This window comes from Sinocyclocheilus anshuiensis, unplaced genomic scaffold, assembly GCF_001515605.1.
Source record: "Sinocyclocheilus anshuiensis isolate Anshui unplaced genomic scaffold, SAMN03320099.WGS_v1.1 scaffold130, whole genome shotgun sequence".
NCBI lineage: Eukaryota > Metazoa > Chordata > Actinopteri > Cypriniformes > Cyprinidae > Sinocyclocheilus > Sinocyclocheilus anshuiensis.
The window spans coordinates 2,242,352-2,266,008 of NW_015544207.1; the positions used below are offsets into that span (position 1 = coordinate 2,242,352).

At 37.2% G+C, this 23,657-nt stretch overlaps 1 protein-coding gene across 1 annotated transcript in view; it reads right to left on the bottom strand.

Moving 5' to 3' along the window:
* LOC107696940 (neuron navigator 1-like) overlaps positions 1-23,657 on the bottom strand; it is a 127,341-nt gene that overhangs the window by 14,456 nt on the left and 89,228 nt on the right. Inside the window, exons 9-14 of the mRNA XM_016497511.1 lie at positions 17,223-17,361; positions 13,847-14,144; positions 5,008-5,782; positions 3,459-3,890; positions 2,331-2,372; positions 2,072-2,211 (exon numbers count right to left, since the gene is read on the bottom strand). Coding sequence (XP_016352997.1) covers positions 2,072-2,211; positions 2,331-2,372; positions 3,459-3,890; positions 5,008-5,782; positions 13,847-14,144; positions 17,223-17,361 — 1,826 coding nt within the window. The remainder of the gene's footprint in view (positions 1-2,071; positions 2,212-2,330; positions 2,373-3,458; positions 3,891-5,007; positions 5,783-13,846; positions 14,145-17,222; positions 17,362-23,657) is intronic.

The window sequence follows — 23,657 nt, forward strand, 5'->3', positions numbered from 1 at the left end:
GAAACCTTAAAAGAAACCATATTTTTACAGCGATCAAATTCCTAATGCGTTTATGTAATCAAATGCATGTTAATTATATATTTAATTCTAAATTCTATTTTAATTATTTTATTTCTAAAATATTATTTTCTAAAATATAAATATATTTATCTTCTAAAATATAATCAAGTATTTTATAAAAGACTATTTATTTTCATAAATTCATGAATACTTAAATAAATACTCATTAACTCATTACATATTATAGAAATTATACATATAAAAAAATTATGTATATATATATATATGTGAATTAAAATATTCATAATTTATTCATAAATAAAATTATCCATTAATTCTGCTTCACTCATAATTATGAAAGTTAAAAGTGTTCTAAAAGTTGTTTATATTTTACATTTCTACAAAAACTTTTATTTATAACATATAAGTATTTTATATACAAAAATGATTTTCATGAATACGTAGTCGTTAATTCTGTTTCACCCAGAAATATATTTAAAATTATCGAAGTTGTTTAATAAATGTTGTTTAATCCTGTCTTTAAAATATATGTTCTTTAGAATATTTTTGGTTAAAAAGAAATTAGAAAAGAAACCATATTTTTACAGCTGTCAAACTCGCTGAAATTAAAGGATTAGTTCACTTCTGAATTAAAATTTCCTCATAATTTTCTCACCCCCATGTCATCCAAGGTGTTCATGTCTTTCTTTTTTCAGTCGAAAATAAATTAAGGTTTTTGAGGAAAACATTCCAGGGTTTTTCTCTATATAGTACACTTCAGTGGGGTTCAGTGGGTGGAAGGTCCAAATTGCAGCTTCAGTGCAGCTTCAAAGCGTTCTACACGATCCCAGACGAGGAAGAAGGGTCTTATCTAGCGAAACGATCGGTCATTTTCTAAAAATATTACAATTTATATACTTTTTAACCTCAAACACTCGTCTTGTCTAATTCTGCGTGAACTCTGTGCATTCCGGTTCATGACAGTTAGGGTATATCGAAAAACTCCCATCTCATTTTCTCCTCCAACTTCAAAATCGTTCTAAATCGTCCTACATCGCTGTTTTACTGTTTTTTGTAAAGGGCGTTTGACCTTCTTTGCACGTACACTTTGTAAACACTTGGTCGGTACTTCTGCAGCGATGTAGGACGATTTTGAAGTTGGAGAAGAAAATGAGATGGGAGTTTTTCGACCTACCCTAACTGATTCGAATGGGACTGCACAGAGTACGCATGCGCATTGCAGAGCTACACAAGACAAGCGTTTGAGGTTAAAGGGGTCATATGATGCGATTTAAATTTTTCCTTTCTCTTTGGAGTGTTACAAGCTCTTGGTGCATAAAGAAGATCTGTAAAGTTGCAAAGACTAAAGTCTCAAATCCAAAATGACCCCTTTAAAAAGTATATAATTTTATTTTAGAAAATGACCGATCGTTTCGCTAGATAAGACCCTTCTTCCTCGTCTGGGATCGTGTAGAACGCTTTGAAGCTGCACTGAAGCTGCAATTTGGACCTTCCACCCACTGAACCCCACTTTTTCTCCATTCTGTCACCGATGGAGTTTTGGTTCCTTGCCGCTGTCGCCTCTGGCTTGCTTAGTTGGGGACACTTCATTTCCAGCGATACCGTTGACTTGATTGCAAAGATACTATTTAAACTGAGCTGGATGTTGACATCACTGAATTCAATGATGAACTGTCTTTAACTGAAAAATTAGTGTTTACTATTGTCATTTTGCATTATTGACACACTATTTTCCTAATTAATGCTGTTCAGTTGCTTTGACACAATCTGTATTTTTAAAAGCGCTATATAAATAAAGGTGACTTGACTTGATTTGACTTGACTGAAGTCTACTATATAGAGAAAAACCCTGGAATGTTTTCCTCAAAAACCTTAATTTATTTTCGACTGAAAAAAGAAAGACATGAACACCTTGGATGACATGGGGGTGAGTAAATTACGAAGAAATTTTAATTCAGAAGTGAACTAATCCTTTAATAATCAATTATCCATCTTGAGAATGTTCCAGAAATGCTCAGTCATTGAGACTCTGAAGTATTCAGTCACTTACTGATGCTCGTCAGTGGTGTTTTTCCTGTCAGTATGGGTGAAGGGAACTGCGGCGGGCTGTTGGCCTCAGTCAGGCTCACTATAGTGTGCGAGTGACGTCTCTCTTTGCTGTCCTCCTCAGCCTGCGAGGCGATGTGCTGGCTGATGGGACATGAGGGTGTGACGTTAGCTCATGGATTTACTACAACATATCAAACCGTTTGCCCCATCAAGAGGAGCACCATCATGAAGCAGTAGAGGTGAAGTGAAATGATAAGTACCTTAAGCCTTTCTTTGGGAGAGTATTTCTGTCCCTTTGTGAGCTGAAAGAAAAAAAAAAGAGAGAATGAGAAATGAGAAAGTGAGAAATAGAGCATTATTCAAATGACAGGACGCTTATGCATGGAAATGAAGAGATCAGACTCCAAAAATAGATCTCAGTAATTTGTAAAGCAAAATGCGCAATTAGTAGTTCAGTCAGAGGGATTATTAGCAAAGATATAATCACAGTGTTAACATAATAGGCAATTGTTCTGCTTTGATTTTCGGGTGGATGTGAACCGAGTGCAAATGTGCTGTAAGAAGATCAAGAAGCTAAATATTAAACTTCGGTGTGTAAGGTAAGAATGACTTTGATTGACTTTGATTAACCACATAAAAACAGAAAGGCCATGTGTGGCAGAGAGCTACATGAACATTGTGGTGAAAATAACCTCGGTATAACAGGAAGAGTGAGCTGCTTTTAGATGTTTCCACTGGCACACCCAGTGATGAGCTGCTGCTTTGAACACACCACAGAATATGTTCGTTTTGGTCATTTACGTGGGAGGGCTGCTGTTTTAGGCCAGAGACAGGAAATGACCACGGTTACTGATGAATTCATAAAATACATCATTTGGTTTGTTTCTAATTTTTGGTTCTATATATAATATAATATAACATAATATAATAATTAGCGCTGGCAACTATTACATTTTTAATCGCAATTAATCACATGATTGTCTGCGATTAATCGCATTGTTATGCACAAAATGCAATTATGAATTCAAAAGTAGTGTATTGTCCGCTTTTTTCATTTAAAAGTACTGCGATATGAACAAAAGTACAATAACGTTTTGTTTGCAAACAAACACTTTAAACAAATAAGGTGCTTTTTTACAGCAGTATTCCTTTTACATTGTGTTTATTATGTTATGTGTTTGTGGCTTTTACTCCATGTTAATTATCAAGCATGAGGGGGAGATCTGATTTTTGATTTTGACAAAAATATAATTACAACACTGAGTGGAACACGAGTCATTAAAAATGTTTAGTCCATTTTCCTTCAAATCTGAAATGTGTAAGCAAATTTTTACAGTGTTTAGGAGTAGACTAGCATAGCTCAAGTGAGCACAGACAGGAGGCCTCACCTGTCTGCTGTGAGTGTGAGCAAGACCCTGCTTCCTGTCGACCAGCCACCATCCGTCCCTCTGTCCTCATGTCTGGGCCTGGGCTCCGTCATGCCGCCCCCTGCTGGAGACACGCTCATCTGCAGAGACAAGGACTCCATGCTACGGTGCAGCCCAGAGAGGCGGGGGTAGAGCGAGGGAGAGCCGCCAGCGCTGCCCCCTCGGCCCATGGTGGCGCTGGAGAAACACTCAGAGGAGTTGACGTTGAGGATGGGAGCTGGACTGGGCGTCAGACAGCTTGTGCTGCTAATTCCTGATAGTTCTTGTAATTTGGAGAAGGGCGGCACTTTGGGAGGAAGCTGGTCCTCCACGCTGACTATCCCACAGTCCAGGCTGTTGGAGTTGACCTTGTCCAGGTGAGCAGGTTTGGGCAGAGATCTGGCACTGGAGGGCCTGTGAATGCCATGATACACAGATGAGTTCAAAACCAGACGCACAAATAACTCACACAACAGAAATGTCAATGACGAAAATAAACACATGAAAAATACGAAGATATATGGCTGATTTTTAAAAGAATAAATAAATAAAATAATAAAAAATGAAAGTACAGATAATATCACCTTTCAACCTTTGATTGTAATTAAAGAGAGTTTTTAAGAGTGCTCAAAACTTTTTTTGTTTGTTTCCCAAGTGTTGAAATCAAGAAAATCAGGATTCTTTTAAAGAAATTTAAATACATCACTACAATTATCACATCAAGAATATTAAACAACAACTGAGTTTTTTTTTTTTTCAATCCTATGCTTGTTATATAATTTGTTTTATGGTTACGTTATATTGGTTATATCAGTAATATATATGGTTATCATGGGTGCACATCTCTACCATAGCAACATACTTACAATTTGAATAATTAATTAATAGAAAAATAAATTAATAAGTATGATCTCAAAATATTAGAATATTAAAATTATTATTGCCTGTACTATTTCAGTATTATTTAAATATTTTCCGTTTTCATTTTAATTTGAGTTCAGATTTTAGTAATCTTATGTGCTTTTGTCATGTTTTATCTCAGTAAAAATAATGCAGCTTTATTTCAATAAAAATAATAGTTTTAGAAATTAGTTTAAAAAATAATATTTTGGAAATAATTTCTTTCTTTCTTTCTTTATATATATATATATATACAGTATATATATGTGTGTGTGTGTGTGTGTGTGTGTATTTTTGAAATTCTGTGACATTTTGCACTTTTTAGAGAAAAAGCTGGTTAACTGGACTTGCTAAGACAAGTTAGCTAGCAGTCATTCTAACTTCTTGTGTTAGCAAGTCCAGTTAACCAGCTTTTTCTCCAAAAAGTGCAAAATGTCACAGAATTTCAAAAATCCACACAATATACCAAAATCAATAACACTGAAAAGGTGTTTTAGCATAGATGAAACTGAAGAAGTGCATTTTTCTGTCCTTTCTGAAAGAACAACGCCATTATGAACTTGAAAAACCACAGCCAATCAGAGCAGATGTGAGGTTTAATAAACAGCTATGTGGAGGAGGTTCATCTCACCTCTGAGAGTTGGGAGAGGGCAGCTCTGAATATTTGCCCAGGCTGGATGGCTGCCGAAGCCCAAGTAGTCTGGAAGGAGGCTCCAGCGTGCTCTGTGTTGGTGTCAATGTGCCGTTCTTTAGCAGGCCGCCTCCGCCACACTCAGAATCAGACGCCACCGCCTTGGCTTTGGCCTTCTCCTTCTCCCGGTCCGTCTGGTTGACCGGAGCGCATCCTCCTGTACTGGCCCGATGGAAGCTCTTCACACTGCCTGGTTCCTTCAGTCTGGATGGGGCGGGCACTGTTTTTAGGCCCTGTAGACCAGCGTCCATGTTGCTGCTGACGGGACGAGCGCCCGGCCGTCCTCCCGTCAAACTCAAGGTGCTGGACTTAGCAGGTCTCGGGAGACTACGATACTGGATGTTGTTGCGTGCGTTCGGAGCCATGAAACCTTGATCACAGTTCGACACATCAAGACTGGTCTTGCGTCCTCCACCCACCTCGCCGGCAGAGGGTTTCACTGGGATACCAGAGGTTTTAGGAGTTTTGTTGACAATCGCAGAGTTTTCGGAGACGGTGTTTCCACTAGTTGTTAGCACAGTGGCGGTGCCGTTAGTTGGAATGGTTTTCTTGTAACCGAAGGAATTAACCGTGCCGGCGGAGGGACGGACGAGACCAGAGGGAGGTTTTCTGTGCTCGCCACGTTCTTTCCCTGCATCTGAACTGGAGCGCTGTAAGCCTGAGGATTTCACTGGCATTTTGGCTTTATCCACGACTCGCTGATCGTTCTTTGGAACTGCAGGAACAACAATAAACACAATCAGTGTAATAAACACAATCATGAGTAACCAGTGGTGGACAGTAATGAAGTATTCTTATTATTTTACTTTTTCTTGAGTACATTATAAAGCATAATACTGTACTTTTTACTCCACTACATTTCTTAAAAGCATGTCGTTCCTCGTTATTTTGAACTGGAGAAATTGTCACTTGCTCCAAGATGCGATAGTGGAGTCCGATTCATGAACGAGCTGATTCTTTTCAATGAACCTGTTAAATCAGTTCACACACTGCACTGAATGATTCATTTGCGTTTCAGATGAGCGATTCATCTCTTCTCAAGTCAACAACTCACTAATTAACTAACTAATGCCAAATTTTAGGATTTATTATTGTGAATGAAAATCATATTTAGGTCACGACTGTCAGTTGTTTGTGAACTAAATTTGCTGTAAAAGGGTGAGCTGTTTAAACCCACTCTATGAAATGCTTGAATGTGGACATGTTCATATTAAGTACATCACCTCAACAGGGAAGGTTTTAGGTAAAACCGAAAAATAAAATCAAAAATTACGCAAATTAATGCCACGCATCATCCCTGCTGACAAAACAGTTTCAAATGAGTTTCAAACTAGTATATTTGCATAGCGTTCTTCTTAAAATTAGATACATTTTGCCCTATGTGACATCGGTTGTCAACACATTTTGTTTTTCCTTGTTTTTTTAATTACTATATATTAAATATTGAATTGTTTGCACACATGAAATGTCAGTAACCTAAATTTATACTTAATTGCTTTTATTTGTATTATATATATATATATATATGTGTGTGTGTGTGTGTGTGTGTGTGTGTGTGTGTGTGTGTGTATGCATGTGTAAATATTTATTATTTTGATAATGTATGACAAGCCCCACCGGCTCCAGGTATTTTGAGTAGTAGAATTATATCAAATATATAATATAACACCTTAGTAACCACAAAGCAACCACTGATCAGCCACCAAATCATCATATCAACCACTCACAAGAACAAACCCAGCCTTGTGTCGATGAGTTTTGCGCCATTCACATTTTCTTCAGATAATTAATCTAGTTCACAAAATAAATTTTTCTCTGAGTGGATTGTGCAAGGTTTCTTAGGAAAGACAGATTAATGCAACCTCTAACCACACCCAGCTTTAAGTAAGCTTTTACACTTCATTTAACACCACAATGTATATGCAACACACACACACACACACACACACACACCAACAGATGCACAAGTCCTCTTCATTAGAGTAATGAAATATATGGACACAATCCATCATGAGATAAATGACTTTCCTGCTTATGCTGCTGACTTCAATTCACTCAGCTGTAACATAACAGCCTGCTTAAATATTTAAGACGTTAACTTAAACCGAGGACCCTTGAAGTCACAGAGCTATTTAAGAAACAAAGGGAGTGGGTACAGCACAACTGTTACAGTACTGACAACATGAAATGAGTGAACTTTCAAAGCCCACCCTGACGGCCATCTGGATCCTCTCAAAGATATTTATAAATAAGCAGCAAAACGAGGCCAAAACGCTAGCGCAATCGTGACTCGATCTCCGGTCGAATGGGAAAACACACATACAGAAGAGATTGTTCGCAAACTTAAAAATTGGCTTTACTTTAACAACGTCCCCCACTGTATTGGAAAACACACTGCTGGAGTAACTTAAGCATTTAAATGGCTCAATTAGCATAACAAATAAAAATAGTGTATTTGCGAAACACGGCGTGTATTTCGTCTGTCACGAGGCTCTGTAATTCACACCGCTGCCACCCAGGACGATGGCCAACACAAGTAAATACAGCTGACATCAACTTGAGATGGAGATTAGATGTGAAAAGAAATATGTTGAGTTGGAATAATGTAGGACATTAGCAGACGATGACTGTATTAAATGCTAGCATGATCGTATCAAAGGATACAAGGGGGAAAGACACATTTTTTACACGTTTGTTTAGACTGGAGGGAAACAGTAAAAGTGAGTCAGAAACAGAAAAAGAGAGAGTCAATGGAAACTGGAAAAATTGGACAGGGCTAACGAAAAGAGTAGCTATCAAACTGACAGAGATGCAGCTGTGAGAAGAGGAGTGGAGATAGATGTCATTTGTCTCCCTGATACTACATGACTATAACAGCAGGCTTGTACAACAAAATATATACTTTGCGTTAAACATGGTCTTATTATACAAGACTGTGTCTTAGAATAACAACATGTCAGTGCAGTGTGACATAATAAAGATCCTTTTCTCTGACACCAAGGATTTGACTGTTATTAGCCGTGTTTGCTAATGCAAATGCCAAAAACATGCAACCTCTCATGTTCATGTGTTTTTTTTGTGTAGAGGGAACAAGTTATGTTTTGACTCATTAGTGTTGACAGATTTTGTTAAAAAAAACAACAACCCGCAAATAAGAATATGGCCATAATAAACCAAGAGCTTTATCTTGAAAAAAAGCCAAAATATCATGACCTGAGCCAGCATACTTTAATAACTTCATAAACTGGATAGCTTGATGAGTCGAGCCCAAACAACAACCCAAAGTCGCTTAATATGCATTGTTTATAATAAGTGGACATGGCAACCCTTGTACATGACACTGTGCAAAACACAGTGGCTCTGTCTACAATGGTTTAGTTAAAATCACCGAGCATAACGAGTCTTTGTTTGCTGTAATATTACTTTGATCAAAAACTGCAGACAGACACCAAAACATTGATATGGTTACCATGATGTCATTCATCGCAATTTAGGGGATTCAAATGTGGTTGTCACTCCTGAAATTTTTCAGTACGTGGCCTATTCTAAAGCCCAAAGTATACTTCTGTTTTAACGTGAACAGTTATTGCACAGCCAAACACATAGCCTTTCAGCATAGGTTGCATGAACACAGGTGATTCACACATGCACACTAGAAATTTTCCTTCCCTTACACAAGCACTTGTCAAAGCCGTAATTGTTGTCATTCTGTTCTTCAACTGTGACACAATAGTCATGTACGAAATTGTATTTTAAGGAGGAAAAATCAGAATAAAAACATACTATATCAAATGTTTTATTCGAGAAGATTCACTCTAGATTTTCTCTATTCAGTCAATCCGAATAATGAATGAACAAGTTCACGAACAAGATTCAAAACAGGTAACCTTCAAGATGCTATTTACAGTTGCATACTTCACAAGGGACTTCTGTAAACGAGTCAGCACACTGAAGTGATTCATTCACTTGAATGATTCATTCTTAAACACTGATTCGTTCTTAAATACAGGGCCCTTTTACCACAGCCCAGAAAATCCACGAGATCAGCTTGCGCTGCAGCTATGGGATTGATCAGTCGGAGAGAATTATCATCACTCTGTCTGAGGAACGAGATCCCATAAATAAGATTGATAGGTTCATTTCTCCCCCAGTTTATGAGAGGCTGTATTTCATACACATCTTGCATGACAGGGATTGAGGTTTCCAATTCCCTAACTATATTTTCAAATATGGAATATTTGAGATCCAATTCCAGTGGACGATAAATCAAAGACAACACTGAATAAAACCTGGAACTAATTCTCTCTGTTACAATATGAGGGTATACTCATGTTTTTCCAGTGCCATCTTGTGCGTTCAGTCTGTCCAATCAAAGTGTCTGTCCACAGGGAGAGGCAGATAGCGCTGACACAGACGTTTGGCTTGCCGGTCGGTAACATCTACACACTCGCTGAAAGACTAATGACTGCTTCTGTGCTCCACTGTCTCTGGGACAAACCACTCCACTCAAGCGTTCAGCCAGTTTTCACAGTTCTGCTTGCATCTGGTTTGGCTGACAATGACTTAGGGACCTGCATGTGCATTCTTTTTTTCTGTGGATTTGAGAACTGGCTCTAATGGAAGCTCATTTCTGCCACAAAAAATTTAAAAAAATTAAAAGGTAATTGCGACTGTTTATCTCACTATTCTGACTTTTTTTCTTGCAATTCTGAGAAGAAAGTTTAGAAATATAAGATACTAAATTAGCAATTGCGAGAAAAAAAGTCAGATTTGTGTGAAAAAAGTCACATTTTTGGTCCATTGCTGAACGAACAAACAAACAAACAAACAAATAAAGCCAGAATTGCGAGATATAAACTCAGAATTGTGAGATGCAAACTTGGAATTTAGAGAAGTAAACTCGGAATTGAGAAAAAAAGTCAGAATTCTGAGTTTAGATCTCGAATTCTGAGAAAAAAAGTCAGAATTGTGATATCTAAACTCAGAATTCCAAACAAATTCCAAAAATGTGAGATTAAGTTGCAATTATCTTTTTTTTTTATTCCATGGGAGATACTAGCTTCCATAGGTTTTTATTCAAAAGTTTTAGGCCCCATCCACACGGAGACGCGTTTAGCTGTATACGCATAAATTTTGTATCGTATAGGCATTTCGTCCACACGGATCCGGCGTTTTGGGAGAGTGAAACCAATATTTTTTTAAACCAGGTCCCAGAGGCTATGTCCACATTTCCCTATACGATCTTTTTTTTCACCTCGTCTCAAGAAATATCTGCATCCACACGAAACCACAAAACCGTCACAAAACAATGTAGTATACATGCCAGACCAGCATGTGGTGCTGTAATTCTGCCACAGAGATACACTAAAAACAGAGAGGAAGACTTGGACTATGCGCATAAACCTTGCGCGCGGTATACAAACGAACATGGAACAATACATTTATTAATCTGTGTTAATGTTAGTTAATAAAAAGACTATACCGCACGCAAGGTTTATGCGCATAGTCCAAGTCTTCTTCTCCTTTTTTAGTGTATCTCTGTTACAGAATTAAATACATCGTTTTGTGTCGGTTTCATGGTTTCGTGTAGACGTAGATATTTCTTGAGACGAGGGAAAAAAAAAAGATCAGATAGGGAAAGCTCTGGCTTTGTGTGGACGTAGCCTTAGATAAGATGAGTTTATCGAAATGTGATAAACAAAAAGTACTTATGAGCTGGATCTTTTAAATGGAGAGTTCGCCCATAAGAACGAATCAGTGTTTAAGAATGAATCATTCAAGTGAATGAATCACTTCAATACATCGACTCATTTACAGAAATCACTTGTGAAGCATGCAATTGTAAATAGCATCTTGAAGGTTTGCGGTTTTGAATCTTGTTCATGAACTTGAAGAGACATGTAATTCCTTCAGTTCGTCATGTGAGTCTGTCTGGTTTACAAGGTGATAAAGGATATGGGAGAATAGTGATTGTATGAAAATGAAATGGACTATTTTAACAATGTCTTTACTACCTTTCTGGGCTTTGAACATGGTAGTTTCATTGCCTTCTATGGAGGGTCAGAAAGCTCTCAGATTTCATCAAAAATATCTTAATTTGTGTTCTGAAGATGAATGAAGTTCTTACAGGTTTAGAACAACATGAGGATGAGCAACTAATGACAGAATTTTCATTGTTGGGTGAACTAACCCTTTAATAAATCAATCAAAAGACTCAACCTCATAATGTATATAAGTTTATTTTATTACATTAAATTTATTTACATTAAAATAGTACTCAAAGACAGGGCAAGCTACTTTTGCTTTCAAGAAATTCCCATTCTTTGGTTCTCATAAAAAAAAAAAACGATTTCTTGTAGTAGCTGACATGACAGTTTCACTGAAGCTGTAACTTGGACAGAAAACATCTAAGGTCTGTTTTCGGAATAAAAGCGGATCGGTTTGCGCAGTTCACTGGGTGCAATTGCTTCAATTTCATCAATCCGTCATTCATCCACTTCTGTGCGTTTGAAAGCTCGACCGCATTGGCCACCGCATGAATGGCAGACATATGCATAAGTGTTGATGTTCTGGCTACATGTCAACACACTGACTGAATGAAAGACTAAACATGGCTGCCTTTCATTAACGTGACATCATGATGTGTTTCTTTTCCAACACGTACAGTACAGCGTGCAGATGGTTTCTTTCAGGTCCAGCTGCATAAACGCTGCGCTCCCTACCGCGCCTCTCGCTTTGTTGGAAATGGTAAACGGACCCCCACAAGGTGGCATTAAATGCATAAGAAAAATAATCAACTGGTTTCTTGGAGCTCTTTCAATTTGAAGAGCTCTACGGTCGTAAAGTGCGAAGGCGACTGGGTCTAAAAACATCAGATGGGGTGATGCATTCACAGGAAGAGGAATAGTGGGTGGTGTTGGGTGATTTAGGGTTTTTAAGAGCTATGATCATACCCAACCCCCCTGCCGCCCGGTGGTGGACAACAGCTGGCGAGATCTGATGCCAATCCTCCACTCCAGCACTGAGTCGAACAGGGTGTCTTTCTCTAGCAGCTATTCTACCCATGCCAGCAGCAGAATCAGGCTTTGTTGGAGCTCTGCATCGGATCTAATGACCCAGCACTAACTGCCATCAGCTGAGTTTGCCATTAAGACAGAGGACTGCATTCAAAGATGAAGCCGATTAGAAGAGTGTCTTTGTTTCTAGATGAGGTCAAAGCCATTGATACTGGACTCTGTAATCACTTCACGGTTTGTTGACTCAAAGGTCGCCTAATACTCTGAGATGATAACATTAAAACCCAATAGAAAAGAAGAATCACCGAAGAGATCTCTTTAATGCCATAATTGTTTTGTCGCAACCACAATGAGGTTACATGGAGAGCAAATTGAGACGTTTGCTTAAGCCTCATGCTTAGATTTTTCTCCAAAGAAAAAGACCTACAGTTTCATAAGAAATATCAACAATGACACAGATTGTGCTATAAATCAAAAATCAAAAGTCAAAGATCTCAGTGTGAACTCAAGCATTCTTTCATTAGTTTTACATTCGATATTACAGTTCTTGCCAACGCAATGATAATTACTTGTATTGTTATTGCTGATACCTGATTAATTATTTTAAAGATTAAAATTTAAATCTACTATTTAGAAATAAAACACTGAAACATAAGATCAATGACAAAATGCATATATATATTTACAGATTACATTTAACTGTGTTATTAAATTTTCAGTTTTTAAAAATAAAATTTTTTAATTAGGTTTCAAGCTAAATGTAAAACACAAGTTATCTGCTGAAATAAGTAATACCTGTATATCATATTTTAAAAATATATTGAATAATTATATATTGGCTAAAAACATTAAAGCTTAATGTAAAACACGATATATATATGCTGAAATATCTAAATTAATAAATATCTAATATTTAAATTTTATATTTATATATTGGCTAGTAAATATTGAAATAAATATATAGTTATATAATAAAAATGCTTATATATATAGTTAAATAGTAAAACAAATGTTATTTTTTACAATATAATAAAATAATTTATATATATATATATATATATATATATATATTACATATATATGTTTTTTTTTTTTCACCAGCCATTTTCCACCAGTCATCTGAATGGCAAAAAAAGTCCCAGTTTACCTAAATTTACATATATTTTAAATATAATACATATAACCTATATATAGGCTATGGATTACAGGTAATGATGCAGTAAATAATGTTCAGTTTCTTGCACAGACCAATCGTTTTGCTTCATAAGATCTCAATATATCATCAGGAGCCACAGGTATTAATTTTGTGTTGCCTGATTTGCTTTTATTTTACTCTGACATTGACGGTAACCATTGACTTGCATTTTACAAATCACCAACAACCACAGTTTCAGCAAAAATATCTTCTTTACTGTTCAACTGAAGAAAAAAAAGTGACCTACATCTTGGCCTGAGGGTGAGAAAATAAACAGCTAATTTTTATTTTTGGGTGAACTATCCCTTTAAATAAAAAAATAACTGAGAACTCAGTTTATTCTCCTGAGCTACGAATGAGCAACCTCTGAGCAATAAAAGTTACCTTTGAGACAGTACATTTGGGTCATATTTGTTCATTAGATCATTTATGCCTGTGTTGGCAGGATTTGGAGACTGGAAGGAACGTCATGGGAGATTAACGACATGTGTTGCATGTTTCAGGGTGTGTTTCCATACCATTAGATGTATGTGTGTGTTTGTGTGTGTGTGTGTGTGGCATCACTAACCTCCTGGCACTTTGAGCATGCTCTGTGAGGTGTGTGTGATGGGGGAGGTCACGCCTACAGGAGGGTTACGGCTCTTCTTCAGTCCGCTGGGCGGGTGGCCAAGCGTCTGCGGTTTCCTCAGCTCACCCTTGACTCCCGTGTCATCCTGAGATCGGCTTTTTTTCCATTTGCTGGATGACTCCGCCTTAAGGCTGCCTGTGTCGTATCCTCCCTCATTCCGGCATTGTGCCTTCCCCTCCTCGCTGTACCAGGAAAGGCCACTTTCAACCAGCGAGCGCTTCTCAGCATCAGTGCGCAGCTGTGGGAAGAGTTTGTGTGAAAATAAACAGTGTAAATTTCTGTGTAAATGTGCTAGACAGATGATTTCTTCTGGAAACTCTGTTATTCCATAAATAATATACAATTAATATTAAACATTTTATAACATATTATTTTTGTCATTTTTTGTCTAAAAAGAAAAATACAATATAGCAAACTAAAACCTATGGAAGCCTGTTTCCACCAAAAAATAAATGATAGACAGACAGACAGATAGACAGATAGATAGATATAGATATGGACGGACGGACAGACAGACAGACAGATAGACACATATAGATATAGACAGACAGACAGACAGACAGATAGACAGATAGACAGATAGATAGATAGATAGATAGATAGATAGATAGATAGATAGATAGATACAGACAGACAGATAGAGACAGACAGACACAGACAGACAGACAGACAGAGAGAGAGAGAGAGATAGATAGATAGATAGATAGATAGACAGACAGACAGACAGACAGACAGACAGACAGAGAGAGACAGACAGACACAGACAGACAGACAGACAGAGAGAGAGAGAGAGATAGATAGATAGATAGATAGATAGATAGATAGATTATATCTCATAATTCAGATTTTTCTGTGCAACTCCAAGAAAAAAAGTCAGAATTGCGAGATATAAACTCAAAACTGTGCCATAAAAATCGAAATTGTGAGATAAAAAGTCACAATCACCTTTTTTATTCTGTGGTGGAAACAGGCTTCCATAAACATCAGCATACGATGAGAACCACTCCGGTGAAAGGAAAAAGAAGCAACTGTTTTATCTCGACACAAGCCACCAAACATGGAAGTTTTGTTTCAGGGTCCTGCTTTGTGAGATGCGTTGTGGTGACATTCCAACACGAGCAGTGGAGATGAACAGAAGTAACGCACGCTGAGATAAATCAGCACACCACAGAACATCAGAGCAGTGTTTCTTCTCCAGAAGAACTGTCTGTTTAGTTTTGGCTCTATCTATCACTAGGTTTAAGTAAAAGACACAAAACTAGCTTCTGCCTGCTTTCTATTGCCATAGGCTCAATATGATATATTCATTAATGTGTGCTCTATCTATCTATCTATCTATCTATCTATCTATCTATCCATCCATCTATCTATCACCTTTTTGGGTGAAATATTTTTGAATGTACATCAAACCTTACAACATTTAAGGTTCTAGTGTTACCTCGTGAGATTAAAATCCTTGTGTAATAAATTAAACTGAACAAGACTTAATTTTTTGATTTGAAAAAAAAAAAAAAGATTTGGTGAAAGTGAACCATAGGAGAAGAGCATTTAAAGTAAGAGGAGTCTGACCATGTTGCCAGGTCCAATGAACCATGTCCGGCTTAAGGAGAAGCTCTGTGGAGGGGCATACCTGCTTTATTAAATGTAAATAACCCTTCGTGAAAGGTTGATGTCATCTGAGGAATGTCTGCTCCCTTATACTGGGAATTATGGGATACGGCAAGCTCACATATTTGACCAATTAAACCTGTCTGAACTTTGATGTTTGTATAACTGTGATGTTGACATGTCATTTCCTTCTTCTGGCTGAGGCAGCCGCGTGGGTCAGATCAAGAAAGAAGCCGGGGATTGTTCCCTTCTCTTCATACCTGAAGAGTACAATAAAGTCAGCTGAGGAGGAGGGCAGGCTGGTATGAGAGTCTGTGGAGGGTTTAGAAGAACACTGTGATCTGTTTGTCCAGCAGAGCATGTGTGGTGATGCTGTAACCTCATGAAGCAGATTACTGGGCCTGTGGTGCTGCCGGAGAGGTTAATTTCAGTTTAGAAGGATGACAGGGACACTGCTAACCTGATTTTATTCTCTAGAGAAGATTCCAGGGATTGCACTGGGAATGCTCAAATTCTTGAACTTAACTGAAATAAAATCTGATTCAGTATGCCCTTTTCTCTTAAAAATGAAGTGTGCTTTTTGTTTGGTGTACATTGATCAAAAGCATCAAATTCTAATTAATCAAATTCTGTTCTTTTGAAGTTTCGATTCAAAAAATTATCTTTGAGGAAACTGATCTCTTTTTTTTTTCAAGATTTTTTTCAAGCATCTTAACTGTTTTCAACATTGATAATAATACAAAATGTTTCTTGAGCAGCAAATCAGCATATTATACTGATTTCTGAAGGATCATGTGACACTGAAGACTGGAGTAATGATGCTGAAAGTTCAGCTTTGCATCACAGGAATAAATTACATTTTAAAATATATTACATAAAAAAATGGTTAATAAACCGTAATAATATTCCACAATATTTTTTATTGTACTTTGATCAAATAAATGCAACCTTGGTGAGCATTAAAAAAATATATAAAAATTTTACCAACCCCAACCTTTATAATTGTATTACATATATTTTCAATATTTCATCATCTGAAGGCTTAACATGTTGAACTTTATCTGCACTGTACCTCATACTTTTTTTTCTCATTTGCAACAAATTATTCATGTTAGAATCAACATAAGAGTGAATAAATGCTTTATTTTTTGTGTGAACTTTGTGTGTCGGATCTAACTAACATCTATAATGACATTCAAAATAAATACAGACACTGTGGCCCATCTGTACTGTAATAATGTGGTAAATGTTTCTCACAATGCCAAGAAACTGATTTTAGGTAGCCAGAACGGCTGAAATGAAATCAGAAAGCGGTGTGGTCTTCAACAAATCCTAACCAACACAAACACACATTCACACACAGAGGACTGAACCTGTAACACTACATGGGAGTTCATCTTTGAGAATGAAACCAGAGACTCCCTGAAGACTTCTTGGCCAGGGAAGAGTCACATCACTGTCTTTGGGTGGGATAAACTGTGTCATCTGTGTTCTGTGGTGATAGATTTCAGATGGGTATCGACTGAGTCAGTGCGCGCTCACTAACTCTAAAGCGGTTAGTGGTTTGTAACACATTTATCCCATTAGCAGCAAGTACTGTGTGCTCAGGCTAGACTGATCCAGTATTGTGTGTCACAAATTGGCCAACTGATGCAACAAACCTTGAAGCAGAAACAAGTAATATTTCTATCAAATTGAAGTGAATTACCACAATGGCAGAGTTGCGTCGGGAGCCAATGGGAGTTGTCGGCAGGGAGTTAAGGGAGGAGCCTGCGTTGAACTCCTCTGAGCTGAGGTTGTCTGAACCGTCACTCAAACCGCTGCTGATGGAGCTGCTTTCATCCCAACTGCAAAGAAAACACGAGAAATACAATCACTGCACTGATTCAGGTCATAACCTGGTCCTAATGAATTATTAATTGTTTATGCAAAGCAGACAAATTAATAATTAATTGCTATAAAGGAACATATCTTGGAAAACATAGTAATTCTTCTAAAAGAGCAAGAAAAAAAACATGTACTACATTGACCTACTCTAGCGCAATACTCAGCAGTCAATCCAGACTATTTATGAAAACTAAAGTGCAAAAATAAGACATTATGATAATGATAATCATCATAATCATGAGCACATTACCATGAGTGTGCATGTACGCATATCATTAAGTATTTAGTATTTGACTAATTAGAATTCCGCAGCTCTGGCCCACCCTGATGATCAACAATGTGAATTACATATCTATAAACATGTTAGCCAATCATAACAGAGGTAATTTACATAGAGGTCTTAAAGGTACAGTGGCAAAACAGACAGGGTAATTCTAACATCAAACAGAGGTAGGGAAATTATCCATGAAATCTAAATTATCTTTCAGGAAAAAAATAATGCTAAGAACGCATTATTAACAAGACAAATCTGATTCAGGCGTGATATTCTGATACATTTGATACATTATCACATTTACATGCATATCCATATATTAATCAGAATTTGGTCATATTCTTATTATGTCTGAATCATGTAAACAAATGAACTCTATAACTAAATTAAGACAATATTTCAGTTTCTAAAAATCAGAATAAGACAGCTGGTACTGTATATGCCTGAATTAATCTGAATTCATTGTCATTTAAACGTCTTATTCACAAAACCTATTGTAACTGGAATATTAATTTTTATCTGTGCAAATTATGGGTGTTATTAAGCTTTTAAAAGACATGCAATAGAATCAACACATTTTTGAAAAGAGGACAGGTTATGTTTTTGTTTTTGTATACCTCTACATTAAAATAAAGAACTGTGGCCTGCATTTTGTCATTTTGAACACCCAGTTTTGGGAATAAAGGCCTTAATCTGAATATATTGCATTTGCACACGTTGTTTGTGACACCACCTGCTACGAGAACAGAGTTGAGATGATCTCTGCCTGTTTTTACATTCAACAGCAGGATTTCGACGTAACTTTCAATGTTTTTCAATTCAGAACCTCATTAAAGATTCACAAGGATATCTGGTTTTGTCTGGTCCTGGTGTGTCAGGATCCTTAAAAAGCAAATGCTCCAGGATGGAAGGTGACTTTGAGATAAGAACACATCTTGTCGCACAAGACCTGATAAACCCTGAGAAAGTGATAAGGCCATCCTCACATCACTGAACATGTATGCTTAAAAAAGACAGCCGCAACCTTTCCAATCAGAAACAACCATTGATAAACTTGTTGAGCCACAAAGGAACCTGACCGGTTCCTAGCAGATAAAATTTGTGTTGTGTAACTGTTATCAGAAATCAGAATAAAACACACAGTCACAGGGGTTTCTCATCTTTGTGAGGCTGTCTGCTCAGCTGTGGAGACCTATGGAATGAAACAGCTGACTTTGGAAAGACATTCTGCAATGTTTCTTTGGAAAAGGATTCGCTGCTGATCCCCTCAGATGTTTTTAATTTTATGGAAATCAAAGCGTTTAATGCTGTTTAATGTCTAATGCAACTGTAGTACTGGATGCATTTAAAAAGTCTCGTGTAGAAAATTATTTTCTATTGATATTACATCAGACACAGATTAAAAAAAAAAAAAAAGCAAAAGCAAAACAAAACAAAAAATCAAAGCAATACAAAACAAAGAAAAGCAAAAAACTAATCACAAAACAAAGCTAAGCAAAACAAAATAAAACAAAAAACAGCAAAGAAACAAAGCAAAAAGTAAAACAATAAAAACAAACAAAAGCAAAACACAAAACAACAAAGAGAAAAAGAAAACAAACAGCAAAGCAAATTAAAATAAAAAACAGCAAAACAAAAATCAAAGCAAAACAAAACAACAGAGAACAAAACAAAACCATTGAAAATGTAATTAAGCTAAACAAAAAAATCGAATTATTCCATACAATTCTTCAGTGCCATAAACAATAGCTTTGAGACATCATACTAGCCTTTGAACCTCATCCACAAAACACAATAGTTTCCACATTTTCCCTTTATTTCCACCTCCAGTCTCTATTTTCCAGATGCTTTAAATTCCTCAGATGTCCCGTTGACACCTAAATACTGGATTAAGTAGCGGCACATTGTGAGGAGTCTGTCATTATAAGATATCTAAGCACATTCAGCTGTTTTGCGAGACGGCCAGCCCTGAGGTGAAATACTGACGGTCTCTTTATGAGCGATAATGATCGGGGTTCAAGTTTCAGGGCTGTTTGGAGCACCTCAAGCATCAAACTCTGTGATTACACTCAAAATCCTCATCTCCAAACCTGAAATGACAGCACTCCAGTGATGGTTTTAAAGGATGAACGGCAGTCTCATTGTTTACCTCTACAGCTGGGAATATTTGTGAGATGCGATGTCTCATTTGACAGCTGTTTTTTTGCTTTGATGCCTTGCAAGCGTGCCATATGTGAGATTTAAAAAGCTACGATCTTTCTTCAAGCCTGTGAACTCAACAGATATGATGTGTCAGTTGAATCACAAGCAACATCTCATCTGTGTGATCTTGATTTATTTCTAAAAGTGTCACTTTAAGTGCGCAACATGACAAGCAGAGCCTTGCTGCAAAATTTCTGCCGCAGGTCATGTGGAAAAGGAGGACGAGGACACCTTGAATACATCGGCTTTGCCTACAGCATCCCACAGACACAGGCCTCACTTCAAAGGCATGCCACAGACACCATGCGGTTTCCGATAAACCTGGACTAAAACTGTGTGTTTGATATTATGTGGAAGGGAAAAATGCAGATAAGCACAGTGACCTTTTGGAGATGCTGCGCTCCCTTGACCAGCCTTGTTCATAGTGTCAGTGGATGTGAATTTGCAATTTATTTTATTTTTTTTAAATCAGATGGACTTCATAGGGCTTTAGTGGTGGGAAAAAAAGATAATGAGCAGCAGAATCTCAGCAAGATTAGGCTTAACCAGCACTAACAAATACTGTACCATAACACTCTGTGACCTCAGATTAAAGGATTATAAAAAATGCTAGTGGAAGCAAAGGATTTATATTCAGCTTTAAAAATGACATAAAACAACATTCCCAACCTATTTCACCTTCATAATATGATGTATTTCTGAATGAAACTGAATATTTAATGAGAAAAGTAGAGCCTATGAAACCTGTTTTATTTATTTCCCCAAATTCCATTTTATTTCTTAAAAAATTCCTTTTTTCCGTTTGAATTCTGGATTTCTGGATTCTGTTTTAGTGGCTAAATTAAATTTTAGTTATCAAATAGCATGTCTACTTAATTAAAACACATGTCTTATTAATTAAAACAATGAAACATACACAATTTAACATTTAACAACAATTTACTGCATTAAAAGTTAAAATACAAATAATGTTTAGGACCTTATGCTTGGGTCCTATAAAAGAGTGTATGATGTAAAACGCATACGAAAAAAGGTACATTTTTATGCATTTTTGGTAATTACATTAGACAGATATATAGTGAACAGTTAAAATACATTTCCAGGGAGAGAGCATAATGGTCAGGACATGCTGCAGTCTGGACTTAAAACTAGATTACCTGCATGAGCAGCAGAGCTATCAACATGTCTTACCACGAGCTAACTGCTGGCTCCTACTTTAATTTTAACATAATTTTAGAGCCATACTAAATCAACTTCCATAGTATACCTTTTCAGCAAACAAATACAAAGTGAATTCTGTCCATTTTAAAGAAGAAAACAAAAGCAGGGAGAAATGCGCATGTGCTATCTTTCTCAAGGCTAAAAAAAAAAAAAAAGAGACAGCAAAACAGAGACACCACCGAGCTAATTGCGCTAGTGCTGTTAGAGCCATCTTTCTCCAACTGAAGCACACTCCTCTATCTGTCCTCCATTCCCAGAACAGGGCTCTCAAAAAACACAATAACATTGTATCAAGGCTGCACCGTAATTGCAGCCCGAGCCCCGCCTGATAGGAAAAAGAAAAAAAAAATACCGATTTGAAGATAAAGTGTCCTCCTACCCATCCCCTCCACCCTAAACCAAACATTAACTTTAATTGCATGAATGCAAGGCAAGCAGATAACAGCAACACTGCATTTCTAAAGAAGGCATCCGCTATCCAAGTGCTATTTGGGGGTTTTTAGGGTAGTAAGAATGAGTTTTCTCATGACGTCTGTCTGCATAGGCCTATATCAAACACAAAAAGTACACTAGACCAACGTTATCAAATAACAATGAAAAGTCTATACTTGGTGTTTTTATGTGGTGTTCCTCAGGGTACTATCTTGGGTCCTCTCTTTTTTTGTAAATAACACAAAATTGTAATCCAGGAAGTAGTTGCTAAATCCAAAATAATGGAAATTATCCATAAACAGTTACCCCTGACTTAAAGCTAGTCGCTATATCAAATATTTACATATTTAGTTGCAGATCAATTTAACTAATATTAAATTAATTTAACTAACATTGTCACAGCATGTGCACTTTTTTAAAATAAAAGAATAAGTCCACAAAGATGTCAAGACATACAGTGGGTACGGAAAGTATTCAGACCCCCTTCAATTTTTCACTCTTTGTTATATTGCAGCCGTTTAAGGGAGTCTGAATACTTTCCGTACCCACTGTATATCAATATTACTAAAAGGCTGCAAAAAATAGTGTCCAGTCCTGCTTTTGGCTCCACGTTTATTTTATTTTATGCACATACTAGACAGCAACTGCATGTCGCCAGTAGCATATGGCCTTTATCTTGAACACATACAGAAGTATATATCAATTGCCTAGATGTTCTACATAATTCGTGCTTTGCCCATCCCAATTTGCCCAGCTTAGCAAAATACTGGAATGCCAAATGACAGGTGGCAGATCCTCTTTCATCAGCACCAACTGGTCACACACAATCCGCAGAGGGAGTGACGGCTCAGAGCGAAAACGACATGCGTGTCCAACACTAAAATCTACCATGTAAACCATAAGAGTGTTCTTTATCAATCATCTAGACTCACACAAAACCAAAAAGGACACAAGGCGTTCTGACCACACATGAAAATGTGTTCAAGTAGATTTGAAAATGGATCGCTATTATGTGAAAGGCACCGTTGTTAAAGCAATGCTACAGTTGTCCCATCAGGCGAGAACAAAGGCACGGTTAAAGCCAACATATACTGCCAAACTTGGCTCAGGTGAACTGTAGACTTGGCTGCCCATCAAGAATTTATTTTCATTAAGATAGCAATCTGTATAGTAGAGAGTGTGTAATATGTATATAGACATACACTATTTACAGTGTACAACTCTGATGTGGTTTCTATATAAATAAATTTATAGCTGGCATAAAATACTTTTTTTTTTTATGACCTGGGGTGTGACATGCTATATTCGATTGCTAAATATTTTATACATCATTTTATTATTTTTTTAAAATTATTATTATTATGCATGCGGCTTTTGCAATCGCATATTATTTGACAGACACCACAAGGAATGTTTGTATATTTAAAAGTTAATTTGTCTTGACTGTTAAAAGTTCAAATGAAAATAAAAATATAATAATAATGTCTATGCCTGCATGCTTTTTTTTCTCCTCCATTTCAAGGCTGCTATCAGTCACCTGTGCCTTTGTTCATAATCTCCCTGTACTATATCCCATTTATTTCAACCCTCATTAAAGTGATCTTGAATTTAATAAGCATTCTGATTATCAGTTGTCTACTGTAGCAGGTACACTTTATGTGTGTGTGAAGTGTTGAAGAGTGGGCGGAGAAATGGCTGCGACTGGCGGCACAGATGGTCCACAATACGGGGTGCAGGACCACCTAACCAGCTAAGCTTTGGAGAACATCGGTGTAGAAGACCCCGACTGAGAGCATCGCCCCACCCCCCGATCTTTCTGTGGAGGGGTGCGGGTTGCAACGCTCTGTTTTTGAGACTGGCGATATGAGGAGCTTGATGGCTTGGGCTGCTCCCCTGAGCAGGTCAGCCTGGTATGCTTGTAACAACGCCATGGTGTGCAAACATGCGCCAGCCTGACCTACTGCCGTATAAGCTTTCCCAACCATACTCGATGTAAGCCTAACGGGCCTGGTGGGAAGCTTCGGGGCCTTCAGGGACAATGCTGAGGATGGGGAGAGATAGCTCGCAAGCGTCTGCTCCACCACTGGCATCGCCCCATATCCCTTATCATTCAGCCCCACGATGTTC